Here is a 15,007-nt window from a genome sequence, read left to right as displayed (position 1 = left end):
ACAATTAAATGAAATGTGAAACGTTATCTGACTTCTGTAAATAAATATGTGAAATGGTTCAGAAAAATACTACTTCGAGCAAAAAGTTCTTTAACATGCTGCAATATACAGGACAGTTTTATCAAATTCAATATTTACAATTCCAGGCAAATTCAGTCAAGATCTTATCATCTATATAATTTAACCTCCTTCATATATAAATAATATTAAGATCTTATGCATAACTATAGTACACTGTCTTTCAATATTAAACGACTCCAACATCCACGATGAATAAATCGCACTGTACTTCACCCGTAATTTCATTCGAATTCCGATATATAATTTGAAACCATTTATAAATGAATATTTATAATTGTGTAATACATGTTTAATATTCAATAGAGCGTGACTTTTAAAGTGAAATGAGTTCACAGTTTTGAATGTGGCTAGGATATTTTTTTGTCCTTTTTACTAGGATTAAAGGAAAGAGAAGGTGTGTGTGTAAAAGGCTGAGATGCCGCCGAAGCGAGAATGCAGGTTCACTCACCACGTCTCCCTGTCTGCTGTCCTTTCCCGAAGCGATGAGGACGTAATTCCAGGCCAGCAGGAACAGCAGAGCCAGCGGGATCATGCAGAGCTCAAAGTTCCACACCACCACGATGAAGAGCTGTCAAGATGGACAGAGAGAAAGAAAAGACTAGACGTGAAAGAGCAGAACAGTGGGAAAGGACACACTGGACATTTCTTTAATTCGGCACATTGTTTCATTTTCTCATTACAGAGCAGATATTATTCGTTTTTTTTTATTTTTGTTTAATTTCCCAACCGGAAAATCACTTCCATGGAGTTTTATATAAGTAACATATATAAGGTACAACGTTAATCGTAGAGTTTTAAATCATGTTACTGGCTCGAAATGTAATAAAATCGCACACTCTTATTCAGCAAATATTCAATATGCTTTAATATATTCTTCATTTTATTCTAGTCAGGGTTGCAATAGATCTGGAGTCTATCCCGGGAACACTCTGTGATGCATGAATACACCTTACATACACACATTCATCGACAGATAAACATGGGTCATTTAGTGTAGCCGGTCTACCTACAGTACAGACATGTTTTTGGGAGGTGTGAGGAAACTGAAGAACTCTGAGGAAACCCAGATGGAGAACACACGAAGCTCCGCACAGACAGTAACCCAAGCTCGGGTTTCAACCAGGGATCCTGAGTCTGAGACTCAGAAACCCACTGCATCACGGTGCCAAAATGACACATTATTGATTGTAGGAATATCTACGTGTGCAATATGAAACTGAAAATTCTGCCTTCTCCTAAAGTAGTGCGCTCACACAATATAAACACACTCGGTATGTTCGGAACCAAGCCGCAGACAGACCGCTGGCCTTCCGGTGAACTACTGCGATGTGCCGGATACCGCGCACGGCTCTCATTTACCAAATGTTTACACCCCATTCCTCCACTGAGGAACACATGCTGCAGCTATACAACAATAATCCACTTCACCACTGCTCAACTCTGTAAATAAAGGAGAACACTTTGAGCCTCGGCCTTGCTGATTATCTTATCAATTTCTACGCGCAGCAATTTGTGACGCCGCAATATTAATTCGTGACTACTCCAGGCGATCGGCTGAAATTGATGCGTGCCATATAGCACATTCGAAATGAATGTGCTCCTTTTTAATTAGCGAAACCAGACAACAACAACAACAACAAAAAAAAAATACGCAAGCCCCAACTTAGGACTCCATCCATGTTTCATTGTAATAGCTATTAATCAAAACGCACAGTTATGCCGTGGAAAATGTAACTGCTCATCAAAAAAGCAACCGGCCTAAGATGAAATTTCCGCACGCTGATTATTTTGGCGAAACATATTTACAACTGCATACGAAGCACAGCAGGGTGTGACAATTTCATTCACCCATGATAATAACGAATATGGCAGAATGAAATAGCTGATGAGTTATGATGTTTACTACAATGAATATTAACGCAATGTAAATGTAATATTGTTACAGGGCGCAAATAAATAATACTATTCAGACAACTAGTCGGTTTTTCAGGCTTTTAAAACTTTATATTAGAAAACTCGTGCTCTGTACGTTGCTGTGAGGATGCCGCAGTGCTAAGTGGACTCCTACTGATAACCCTAACCTTTCTCTCTTAACACACACACACACACACACACACACACACACACAGAGGTGCAGTGGTACAGCGAGGGGTCAGCAATATGGTCATTCATGGCTCCATTACTGCGCTGCATGAAGTAAATGCACACACGGATGGACGCGTAGAATGAATATTTTAAAATGAAATCTATTATTATCCACTTAGGGGCGTATATCTGAAAGAAGGAAAAAAAAGTTGAGTCTTTATGTACCATGTACAACAGCAAAACAAAGATATATATGATGAATAATAAATGAATTTGCCAAAGCATTGCATAACGCTCAGAGCACAATAATTCCTGTACTGAGCCGGAATGTAGTGTGCGATAGTGAGGAGAGAGGAAAAAAATACCCCATATTACTGTTCTTTAGGGGTTTTTCTCCTTTAATAAAGAGGTATTCAGGGAACAGAGAAGAATCATTTTCAATAATTCAACAAGCTTTACAGGCGTACACACACACACACACACACACACACACACACACACACACACACACACATTTTTTCCCTTTGCCTCATTCAGGGTTCTCTGTTTATTCTTTGAATGGATTCAGCATTGCTTAAACCTTCCGTGAAACATCCCACTCTTTGTACAGGGATGTTAACCATGTTTACTCCTTTTGTGCTATAAATCTCAGCGTGCTGCAAAAAGAAAAAATACTATGATATTCAATTTTTTGAGATCGACGCTACCACCAAAAAAAAAAAAAAGAAAGAAACCTTTCCTGCAAAAGCAGCAAAACAAAATCTTCCAAAAATTGCCTTAGGTAGAAATCTCCTACTGCATGAGATGAGAATAAGAAACATATGAGGGGGAAATACATTTCATATTTAATTACAAATTATTATTATTACTACTATTGTTATTATTTTCAAATTTCACTTTTTCACATTTTTGTGGTCTAGAAAAATATTTTATATACACACACACACACCCCATATAATATATTTCTAGACCACAAAAATGTGAAAAAGTGAGATTTGTGTGTGTATATGTACATGTATGTATTTTATACATTTTCTATAGAACTTTAGTCATAAGATATAATATAATTAATATAAATAAAGAAAGAATCTATGTATATTTTTTGATATAATTTAACACTTTTTTTTCCCCCCATTTCTTTTTAATCACACAAAGCCCACAAAATAATATCCACTCCTAATGAATCGTTTACAAATCTCTCACTTACAAAAGCAAATGGCAGTTCTTTGTCTCAGCTCCTCAGTGTCCATCTTGTTTTCATACGTCTGGGCAGTTATTTAACCTGTCGCTGGACACACTCTGTGGAGTTCGGATTGTAGCTGAGGGCCAGAGCTTGATTGACGGGCAACGTTAGTCGACACCTCGACCGCTCGGAGGTGACCCTTCTCCCTTACACACAGCCCGATGCCCAGACCAGGGGCCTCTAAAGACCCCCTCACAGGGGAGAGAGGAGAGACGCAACCCCCCCAAACATTAAAAAAAAAAAACATCCCGAAAACCATACTGAAAGAAAGAGGACAGAAACCGAATCTGCGGACGTACGACTGCAGGTTTTGTCAGAGTGCATCCAGGTAAGTCATAATAGCCTCCGACTGCTCAGCGCCTCGCTTAGTCAATTCCCCGTGTGGGTTTGAATTCGGGTCCAGCGCACAGACCGTTCAGACCATCACACCTGCACCGAGTCACCCGGTGTCCTCTCAGTAACACAATACGCAATGAAAATCATCGGCTTTTCTTCAACCTACTCTGTGTTCCTGTTTCAACACTGGGAATATCTGAAAAGGTAATGTACAGGACAACTACAAAATTAAAACAATTCTTCCCACAAAGCCTGTCATTTTTTTTTTTTTTTTAAACATTTTTATAATAAAGTATCCCTTTTTAGTAGATATTTATCCAAGCTCTGCTTTTAGACTGTCCCTCATGATAGAAACTTTAGTAGAAAGTCCCTCCACTTTTATTTATTACTGAGCGCTTATAAAATACCAAAGTAAACATCCTTAGAAAAAGTAAGACGCCAATAAAAAAAATATTAATAAAAAAACCAAACGCGGAACCTCTTCACCTTTCAACAAGCTTCATTTTCTAATTGCTTACTTTCAAATCCCAAGATAGTTAAAAGGGACATATTCATCTCTACTATAATGTGTGACTATTAGGTTTTTTAACAATCCTTGTTTTCCATTAACACAGTTCTGTGTTTAATCACTGTAGCACTACTTGTACATTTTAGCACACATAACTAAGCTGCAGTCATTATGTTCCTCTCCCATATGAAGCGCTGTTAGAGTGATTGAAACATTCATTTGATTTTAAACATCGGTAATAAAAACTCATGATGGAGTATCAAAACTCTCTCGCGCTCTCTCTCTGGTTTTAGAGAGAAATATATAAAAACAGCCAAGTGTTTCAAATTGTCCTCAAATTTTATTTATTTATTTTTTTTTTTGGAGAAAAGAGTGGACTCAACAGTTCTGGCAGCCGATTTTAATATCGTTTTGGCACTTGCGGTTATGGAGTGGGGTATGACCACTTTGGAGAATGCATTTGAGAATTAGCACATTAAAAGTGTGTTACCAACACACCCCGCAACAGCTCTTCTACTTGGAATTCAGAAATTGACTCATCATAGTGGTGTTGATTATTTTAAATGGTGCCAACAGTGGAGAGAAATATGCCAAATGAGAGGCTGATTATGGACGTCAATAACTCATGCAGGGCTTTTTTGGCTAAGCATTTTTTTTTTCCCCCCTCGCTCCTGTTGAGTGATGCTGCACTGCCACCTCCTGGCATTCATCAAAAGTGGAGATTTGTCAACATGCACTCAACCTTTGTGGGGATTTATGAAAATGGAGCGCTCGAAAACGGCTCACTTCGGTTCATTATGCGTGTTAAATAATGTAGCTGTATCAAATACTTCATTATTAATGATTCATTTGGGGGGGAAAAGCGCTGGTTTATTACGCACGAATACTCGAATTTTTTCTTTTTTTGGGTGATCGTTTCTGTAGGAAGATCACGGTCAGTCCAGCAGGCCCTTGTTAATGATAGTGCTTAGTGCTTACAATTTACCTAAACTGAAAAAGTGTGACACTGAAGGAAACAGTGTAAGGTCTAACACACACACACACACACACACACACACACACACACACACACACACGCACGCTCACCATAACACATTTGTTCCTCTCCCTCTCTCTATCTCTCTTTTCTTGGATGGGTTTATTTTATCTAAATGCAAAGCAGGTGAGGGCTGCTCCAGTTTCCTGTAGCAGCAGCTCTCTTGTCCTAGCTCTCCCACTGATAAGAGCCCTACTTTACCCCACATGAAAGCACCGGGTATCATTTTCTTACCTCCTCCTTCCAATAAAGCCCCCACAGCCAGAACACACACACACACACATATCCGTACAGCGCTCCTATTCCCCATGCACAATACCTGCTCTATTTGCTCCCAATTCAAGGCCAAATTGCAGCTAAAGTTACAGCAAATTTGTTTAGAGGAAGAGTTGGTGAGGCTTGCCCACTCCAGGGAGCGCCGGGGTTCAGGGTGGGGAGAGCTGGCATGAAGCGGCCTCTCTGAACCCGACACCGCCGCTGCCCACAACGGGCCACTTTCACACGGCACGGATGGGTGTCAGCGCGCTCGGCTTACAGGTGTTCAGAGAGAGAGGAAGAGTGTGTTCCTTTTGGAAACGCATACACACAAACTCAGGCTTTGTTATTGTTGGGGGTTGTGTGGTCATGAATGGCTGGCACTTTATCACTATATTTGTGTGTGTGTGTGTGTGTGTGTATACATCCACACGAGGGTACTCCAACTCAGACACAAGGGTTTCTGATGCACTACAGCAAATGTGCAGTAAAAGTTCTTGACTTTGCGAGTGTTGCCAGAAACAAAACAACAAAGCAACAAACTAAAAAAAAAATAAAATAAAAAAAAATCAAAGCCATGGCAAAGGCGCCGACCTAAAAATACCAGAATAGCAAATCAGAAAGCTCGCGTCGCTTCACCTCACAGCCGTTTTCATGTGCGCGGTGCGAGGGTTTCTTTTGCTGTGGCTAACCTTTTCCTATAGGAGAAGACAAGAATTGTGCAAAACCTGAATAATACGCTGTGTATCGAGCTGAAGTCAAAATTTGGCATAGCTAATTTATTTATTTATTTTTGGTTTTGTTAATTAAAAAACAGGAAAACCTTTAACGCAGGAACATTACGACTACCGGTATCAAGTAATATGGCGACGATATTTTGCATTAGAACTGGGAGATATGACTATACAATATCGATATTAAAATAAATCACATCACGGTATGTTTTTCTGAGAAAATCCGACTTTAAAAAGCGCTGAGCAAATACACTATTCAAGTCTGTTCTTTTACTAGACTTCATTATTGCACCATCTGCTCCTTTTTTTTTTTTTTTTTTTTTTTTTTTGAAGTAAAATTATCGTTGCAACACTGATATTTTTAACCTCTGGTTTTTATTCCTCACACCTGTAATTACAAGTTTCCTATTAGTTTCACTGTAAACACCGAATACTGCGCTGTAACGTGAACAGCTGAATAATAAGCTGGACGTTTCGTACTGATTTGCTGGACATCGTGACACATACTGTGCATTGAGAAAATCGTTTAAAACGTATCGTGAAAGAATTTTTTGTTTGCCATATCCCCCCCTGCAGCCCCATCCACCCCCCCCTTCCTCTCTCCCCCTTCCCATTTTTTGGACTTACATTTCGTCAAAAACAGACCTGCCTTGAAGACAAAATGGTTCGAATCACCATGCAAACATCTTTTATTATTTTTTTTGTTAAATATCATCTAAACATCAGCGAAGAAGCAGGTGTGACCTCCTGTTTTTTAGCACACTCTCTTGACATTTCTCTCTCTGGCATTTTCATTCATGTACCGCCCCCCCTCCCCTCCCCTCCCCCCATCCTCGCCTTTAACAGACGAGAAAGCGTCATCAGAAAATGTTGAACTTAAATGTTAACAAATCGATGCGGATCGCCCCTTCTAAACTGTAGCGAAATTAAAATGTGTCAAGCGGCAAATGTTAACGGTCGACACAGCAGTCCTTAAAGACACGTTAACGCCACGATGGACAGATCCTGACGCATATTATGCGGTGCCACAGAGCAGGATTAGCACGACCGTCCTGTTAGCATTCAGTCACACAGCACGCTTAAGAGAAGGTGTCCTTTAAGAGACAGCTCAGCTGTCCAATTATACATCCTGTTCACTGTGTAGTGTGAGATTCACAGAGACAGCCTGCACCCTGACTGGACGCGGATAAATACACAGTTTCACTGGTGAGTTTGCAAAAACTGGAAACGGTGTGATCTGAGAAAAAAAAAAAACAGGAAATGGTTATGTGAGTGAAAGCCAGGAACAGAAGCTTCGGGATCATCACTGGTCTAATACCTGGCACACTTTACTTCACTCTGCATGGCATTCCAGTACCTCAAGGCCTGTAACAGTGTGTGTGTGTGTGTGTGTGTGTGTGTGTGTGAGGGTCCTTACGAGGAAGGCACAGATGCTCCTCTGAGGAGACTCCCACTCGAAGCAGCTGTTGATGTAGCAGCCAGTGTTAATGAGGAACATGAAGCAGCGCCGCACTCGGTTAAAGTTCTGCAGTAGCAACTGAGGAAGAGAGACACGTGTCAGTCATGTGTTACATTCGAACCTATTTGACAGACGAAGCAAGCCAAACAAACAAGGCAAACAACGTTCATATCCAATCTAGGGCTGGTCCATATCTAAGAAATGGTCCAGATTTATGTAAGAAAATAATGCACAAGGTGGAGGTGAAGAGCATCATGACACAAAGCTAATAAATCAAAACTAATAAATCATATGACATGACTGAAGGTGTTATTTCACTTATACTCGACTACTTACCAGCATTAAAGTAGTTTTGCTTACTTATAACTGAATTCATCAATATTTCATGTAGAGAACTTTCCAGTCTCTCATTCCCACAGGCTAACAATACACAACTAAGATTCTCAGATGTTCCCATGTTATATATTTGTCCTACTAATTAAAACAGATCGTACAATCCATGTTTTGTTTTAAGCAAGCGCTCGGAATGGTACGTGGAATCAACGCGCATTTAGAAAGGCAAAGTATTTTATTAGGCAGGGTGTAAGGCAGGGGTCGTCAGCTGACATGCCAGTGTTCAGAGGCGGTAAAGTCTTTCAGCACAGCAGCTTAGTAAACACCTAGTCTTAGAAATAATATAGTAGCATGTTAAATAACCACATGGGAAACAAAACTAGCCATAGATCATGCACTCTAGGTTTAGAGTCACAAAACCACTTCTGTAGCAGATCCTCAGTTTCACTTTATCATATGCGTTCATGTCAATGATTTAACTGAAGGCATCGGACCAGAGACTTGGATACAGAGGTAGAGAGATTAACCAGAGATTATTTACCCTCTCTGGTGTGTTTAGTGAAACGATGACACGGCTTTTTTCCCTCTCTCTTTTTTTTTTTTTTTTTTTTAAAGAAAGGTCTGTTTAAAGTTTGAAGACTACAGGTATCTCATCTGTTCAGATTCCATGGGATGAGAATCATGGCAAAAGTGGTTACATGAAGCGCCACTACAAAACAGAATATAATCGGTTGTCTGATTTACAGTCATAAACTAAGCATGAACTAACGGTTACGCCTTTAAAGAGAACTGTTGTCAACATTCAGTCATTAGTCAATAAGTCTATATCAATGTTTTCATGATACTTATAATATTGTGATATATATATATAGATAGAGAGATAGATATACCTCTATACAACTATCTATCTAGATAGATAGGTGTGTGTGTACATTTATACACACACACACACACACACACACACACACATATATATATATATATATATATATATATATATATATATAATATACATACATACATACATACATACACACACACACACATGTATATATATATAGAGAGAGAGAGAGAGAGAGATAGATATAGATAGGTGTGTGTGTATATATTATATATGCATGCACACACATTTCCAAAAATTAGAATATTGTGGAAAAGTTCATTTTTTCCCGTAATTGAATAAAAAGTATAACTTTCATATATTCTAGATTCAAGTCGAGAGTCGATGCAGCGTCTACCGGGAGATTTTAGAGCACTTTATGCTTCCATCTGCTGATGAGCTTTCTGGAGATGCTGATTTCCTTTTCCAGCAGGACTTGACACCTACCCACAGTGCCAAAACTACTAGTAATTGGTTTCCTGACCGTGGTATTACTGTGCTTGATTGGCCAGCCAACTCGCCTGACCCGAACCCCATAGAGAATCTATGAGAGACACCAGACCCGACAATACAGACGAGCTGAAGGCCGCTATCAAAGCGACCTGGGCTTCCAGAACACCTCAGCAGTGCCACAGGCTGATTGCCTCCATGCCACGCCGCATCGATGCAGTAATTCATGCAAAAGGAGCCGCGACCGAGTATCGAGTGCATAAAATAACATACTTTTCAGAAGGTCGACATTTCTGTCTTATAAATTCTTCTAATATTTTGAGATACTGGATTTTTGATGTCCGTGAGCTGTAATCCGTAATCAAGATAAAAACAAAAAAGTATTGAAATATTTCACTTTGTGTAATGAATCTAGAATATCTGAAAGTTCCACTTTTTGAATTGAATTATGGGGGGGGAAAAATGTACTTTTCCATGATATTGTAATTTTTTGGGATTCACCTTTATACACTATGTAATATATATATATTCCAGTCTTCTGATATTATTTTTTCGTCATATCGATCACCTCTAGTTATAAGGAATTTGACTGGGACGTGATTGACTTTCCGTTTGCCCGCTTATCAATAAACCCTCCGAGACATGCTGTATAAACAATGTTCGGTGTTAAGTATTTGTAAATCTGATATGCATTGTTATGAAGAAAACAAATTAATGAACTCATTATGCCATACAAAACAAATTACAAAGCAGAAGATAAAGTGTATTTTGGCAATTGTTACTTTGCCATTTGCATCAGGGCATCTGGCATGCAAAATGAGGTAAATAAACGGAAACAATCGAGCCACACTTTGAAGTCCCAGTCGAGTTTTGGCAAATATTCAGAGACTGGAAAAGCACTATTGTCCCATGGTATTGTCAGCTAGGAAAAATACCAGAAAACTGCACCAAGTCGAAATGGCTTTTCAATCACACAGAGAATCCAGCCAAGAGAGAACCAGAGGGCAGCTTATACCATTTTATATATTATATTATAGTATATTATATTATATTTTAGAGACATAAAAGAGGAATGCGCTGCCTTTTTTCTTTTTAACAATATAACATTATTCATAATTCAGAATTAGTCTGAAATCGAAATAATTGTTGTTGTCTGGTGTCGCTAGCAAGATGAAACGCCTGCAGTCGCATAATGGCTGCGACGCTACAAAGCTTTGATCATTGCAAATATCTGCATTTACTTTGTCACACTCTCAGCCTCGCTACCTTTTAACTCGGCTATTTCGCGTGCTATTTGGCCGAGCACGCAGGTGTAAATGAGAGGTGAGATAAGACTCACAAAAGTCCTGAAAACTACATACGTAAAGCAATAGCGTTATATGACATTATAGAGAATAGAAAAGCACGGCAAAAGAACTGAGATGTCAACTCAGAAGTTAGAACGAAAGAAGAAGTGTGCACGCTGCCTGGAGCCTTGAACTGTCTTTCTTACGCGCGCTTCCGTGAACGCGCACGCGAACACAACCGCAGTTTAAAGAATGTCAAAGTGCAGAGTCTGCAGTTTTTCGGTGCTGCTCAGAATCCTTCGACTGTGCGGCAAACTGTGTGTGTGTGTGTGTGTGTCAGTGACAGGTCTGATTTGGGACAGCCCCTCCGATTCAGCTCTTTGTCCGAGGGGGACACATTGAGCAGGCCGACAATGAGGTGCATTGCTGCGGTGCCACCGAGGGCCAAACTAAAGGATGGCCAATCTACTTATGCACTCCCACAACTGACAGCATGACATTTCTATTCACCAGCTCCAGAGGAGTGAGAGTGAGAGAGAGAGAGAGAGTTAGAGAGAGAGAGAGAGACACTGCTGTCTATATTGTGCATCAACCACACACTACTCTTTGATTAGCTCTGTGTTAATGACAGTGATTTCTGATACCTGTTTGGAAACTCGAGGCTCTTCTTCGATATATTTCTGCTCGATGGGTATCAGCGTCCTAAGTCCCGCTTTAACCTACGCACAAACATCAGGTTATGACCAAAACAAAATCAAAACATTTTTACTTCCAAATCACATTCAAATAGACCAATCGGTACAGTAATGCCGATCGGGTAACTCTTCCTCCATTTCACACGCTCAATGCCACACAGTCATGTGCTGCTCTCGCGCCTGCCACCTAAAATGGCGGCCACGACACACACACACACACAGACACACACACAGAGAGAGAGACACCCACAAACAAAAGCCTAAGAAGAGAGAAGCCTTGGGTAATTAAAGAGAAAACGAGGATGAAGGGGACAGCCAGTGTTCCAACGACAGGAACGGCCGTGCTGAAGCGAGCGAACAGAAAAAGAGAGAGAGAAGAGAAAGATAGCGGGAGGGGGACGAGTAAGAAAAAGAGAGAGGGACTTACAGCATTATAAATCACGTCTATTTCGAGAAAGATGACCCCTTTTGTTGGCCCTGTCAGCTCCTTGCTTTTCAAGGCGTAAGCTTTCCGTTCACCATTTTGGATCTGTGGGAGAGGGACATGACAGCCGTCTGTCTGGCAATACCCAGCTGAATACACTCGCCGCGTGACCTTTGACCCCCAGCTGCTGCATCTGACAGAGAGCCCAAAACAACTGTGGCGGCTCTGACAAGTACCTGTTCATTACGCCCCGACCACTGTCAGCCACAAATTAACTATCCTGGGGGATCAGCCTGGGAGCACACATTACGCTCTCTAGCTTTTTTTTTTTTCCTTTCATTCTTTTTTCATGATTTTTTTTTTTTTGGAGGGGGTTTAGTTTTATCACACTCTTCAGAGCAGAGTAAAACTCTCAGAGAGAGTCTTATGCAATTTTTTCTTGCAGATTCTAACACTTATTTACTAAAAATTCTTATATCTATCCATTTCATTTAGGTGAATACTCATTATCATTATTTTATTATTATTTAGTCCGTAGTGTACGCGGAGTGAAGAGACTCAGGACTCACACTTAGCAGCGGAATAGCAACTTTGCCGAGGAAGTCAGCGCTTCGGTCCCGATCTTCGTCGTAGACCGTAACCTCCAGCACGGAGTGGATGTCTTTCACGTTGCTGATTGAAAGAGAAAAGTCGAGCCGTGTTGGGAATGGAAAAAGAAGTCATTGACTAATATTAAACATTCAAGAATATCTTTGAAATCATGGGGAGGAAAAAAATATATACATTTATTTAAAGCCATGGTGGCAGGCTCCATTGTGTGAGGGTTAAAAAAAGATGCCGCGATTCTCCCTGTGAAATGCTATCTTTGAAAAGTAGGCTAAAGAGTGGAGGAAAATGAGGTTATTCTTAAAGAGACGGGCACTCCAAGGAGAGGCTAGATTACCCAGCTTTCTATGGGAATTCACAAATGAATTTCCAGCCGGGCAGATTGAAAGATTATGAAAAAACATCCGACAGAACAACCTCTAAATTCCAAACTAATATGAGAAATTATGTATGGCACATTACTGTTTTGTACAATAATTGGACTTGCAAAAGGGGGTGTAATTTCATCCTTAGGTTAATCTTGGTCCTTAAGGAAAAAAAATGTACTTATATCTAACAACTCCGTGTAGAGCTACGGGCATGAAACTAAATTAATATGAGACTTAAATCTACTTCAGCTCTTAATTGTCTTCTTTTTTTGTACTTCAATACAACAATTATATTTAAAATATAGAGCAAATATTTCATTATGTGGCTGTAATATTAGAGGAGACGCACTATTTGAATAATGTAAATTTTGCCTACAGTGTAACATTTATTAATCTGTGACTGGAGGAAAAAAACAAAAACAAACAAACAAAAAAAACTTCCACACAGTTCTGACCACTGAACTGCAATTTCAGTCTTTTCATGTATATCTGAGATAGATAGATATTTTATATATATATATATATATATATATATATATATATATATATATATAAATAAAGAGAGATAGACAGATATATAGAGAGATACAGATAGAGATATATAGAGACATAGATATAGATAGATATATAGATATATATAGAAAGATATATATAGAGATATTGATATAGATAGATATATACAGAGATGTATAGATATACAGAGATGTATAGATATACAGAGATGTATATATACACATCTCTTGTAAAGATCCATCTTGTAAATATATATATATATATATCCTATAGAAACTCACAATGTGAAGACTTTATTCCACTCTGGGTTGAGGTTCTTGTACACGGTGTGTGTCTGTAAACGGTCATTGCTGAGCTCCACGACACAGAAGGGGTCACTCTTGCCTGTGAGGGACACACAGACACACACACACATTAACTTTATCAACTACAGACTGGTGTAATCCACTGGCTGATGCATTGCAAAATGGTAGCGACTCTCACTACCTGATAAAACCGGGGCAGGCTGGGCCGAAGGGCTAAATTATACCCACCCCCGCCCTTAAAACACATGATTATCATCACTGCTCTGATTTGATGTATTCATTTTTGCCTGTCTGTAGTGTCAGGGCCTCGTGTCCCACTGATATGTTGACTTACACATAGGTAGATAAGAGCCTCGGCTCCGGCGCTGCCCATGGCCTTAAAACTGCTCTTTCACACAACTACACACACACACAATCATAGTGTGTCACAGTTGTTCATCCACAGTGGGCTGATGCAGAAAGATATAGCAGGCAGCACTTTATAATGATTAGAAGATTTCGTTTCTTGACAATTTGCTCAAAACTGTTCCATGTGAGAAAACTTTCGAATTTGAACCATCTACTGTACCTGAGAGCATTCTCATTATCTGCGAACAAACAGGTTTTACACGGTGAGCCAGAAGACATGACGTACTCCCAAAACAATATTTCCTGCTTCCTAGCATCACAAACAATACAACACAAAGTAAAAGAATGTACTATGCGTTAATTCCCAGACTGCCATTGATCTTTGAGGGCTGATAAAAATGGTGCTACAAAAGCAGGGACATTTACGTTGACGTGCGGAATAAATGTCACTGTGATCAATAGAAAGTCCTGGCTGTCACAAGCCCTATCAGTTTCAGGAACTCATTGATCGGCCACTGCTGGATAAGTTCATGATTGTAATAAATGCAGTGTCTAAAACCAATGCAACGTCCTTTATACTGCGCATCAGCTCAAATTAGCGCTATAATTAGTATCATTTGTTTGTCTGCATATTGTTGGTGTATACTTTATTCAAATGATTAATACGCTTATTAAACACGTGGTGCTTTGTGAATATGAATTATGCACAGTACAGACTGACACCATGAGATTATTATTATTTTTTATTATAATTTTTTAATATCCCAGCAGTTTTTGAAATACTTGCACTGCAAAAAAAAAAGAAAAAAAAAAATGACGTTCACGCATTAAGGTGCTCTGCAGAGAACCTGAATAAATTAGAAATGTGTGAATTAAGCGCTTCTAGACAGTTCTAATTGTTTGTACACACACATGCTGATTTTCTCTGTCTAAACATAGCCGGCGTCTTTCAGCTTTTAGCTGCGCACGACCGGAGTGGATGCTTAAATTAATGCAATTTGATAGGCAGAAAAATGTAGAGACAAACTCCATATCCTGCACGGTCCTTCCTATGACACGCGG

The 15,007-nt window shown here is 39.6% G+C and overlaps 1 protein-coding gene across 5 annotated transcripts in view; it reads right to left on the bottom strand.

Moving 5' to 3' along the window:
• The window catches only part of mctp1a (multiple C2 domains, transmembrane 1a), a 171,045-nt gene that overhangs the window by 55,111 nt on the left and 100,927 nt on the right, over positions 1-15,007 (bottom strand). For all 5 annotated transcript variants that reach the window (XM_053653996.1, XM_053653998.1, XM_053653994.1 and 2 more), the window contains 6 exons: positions 13,574-13,676; positions 12,375-12,477; positions 11,809-11,910; positions 11,331-11,405; positions 7,696-7,815; positions 530-649 (listed from right to left, as the gene is read on the bottom strand). In XM_053653996.1, coding sequence (XP_053509971.1) covers positions 530-649; positions 7,696-7,815; positions 11,331-11,405; positions 11,809-11,910; positions 12,375-12,477; positions 13,574-13,676 — 623 coding nt within the window. The remainder of the gene's footprint in view (positions 1-529; positions 650-7,695; positions 7,816-11,330; positions 11,406-11,808; positions 11,911-12,374; positions 12,478-13,573; positions 13,677-15,007) is intronic.

Source organism: Ictalurus furcatus, chromosome 22, assembly GCF_023375685.1.
Source record: "Ictalurus furcatus strain D&B chromosome 22, Billie_1.0, whole genome shotgun sequence".
NCBI lineage: Eukaryota > Metazoa > Chordata > Actinopteri > Siluriformes > Ictaluridae > Ictalurus > Ictalurus furcatus.
Note: the sequence above shows the minus strand (reverse complement) of the source record. Positions and strands in the feature narration are given on the sequence as shown.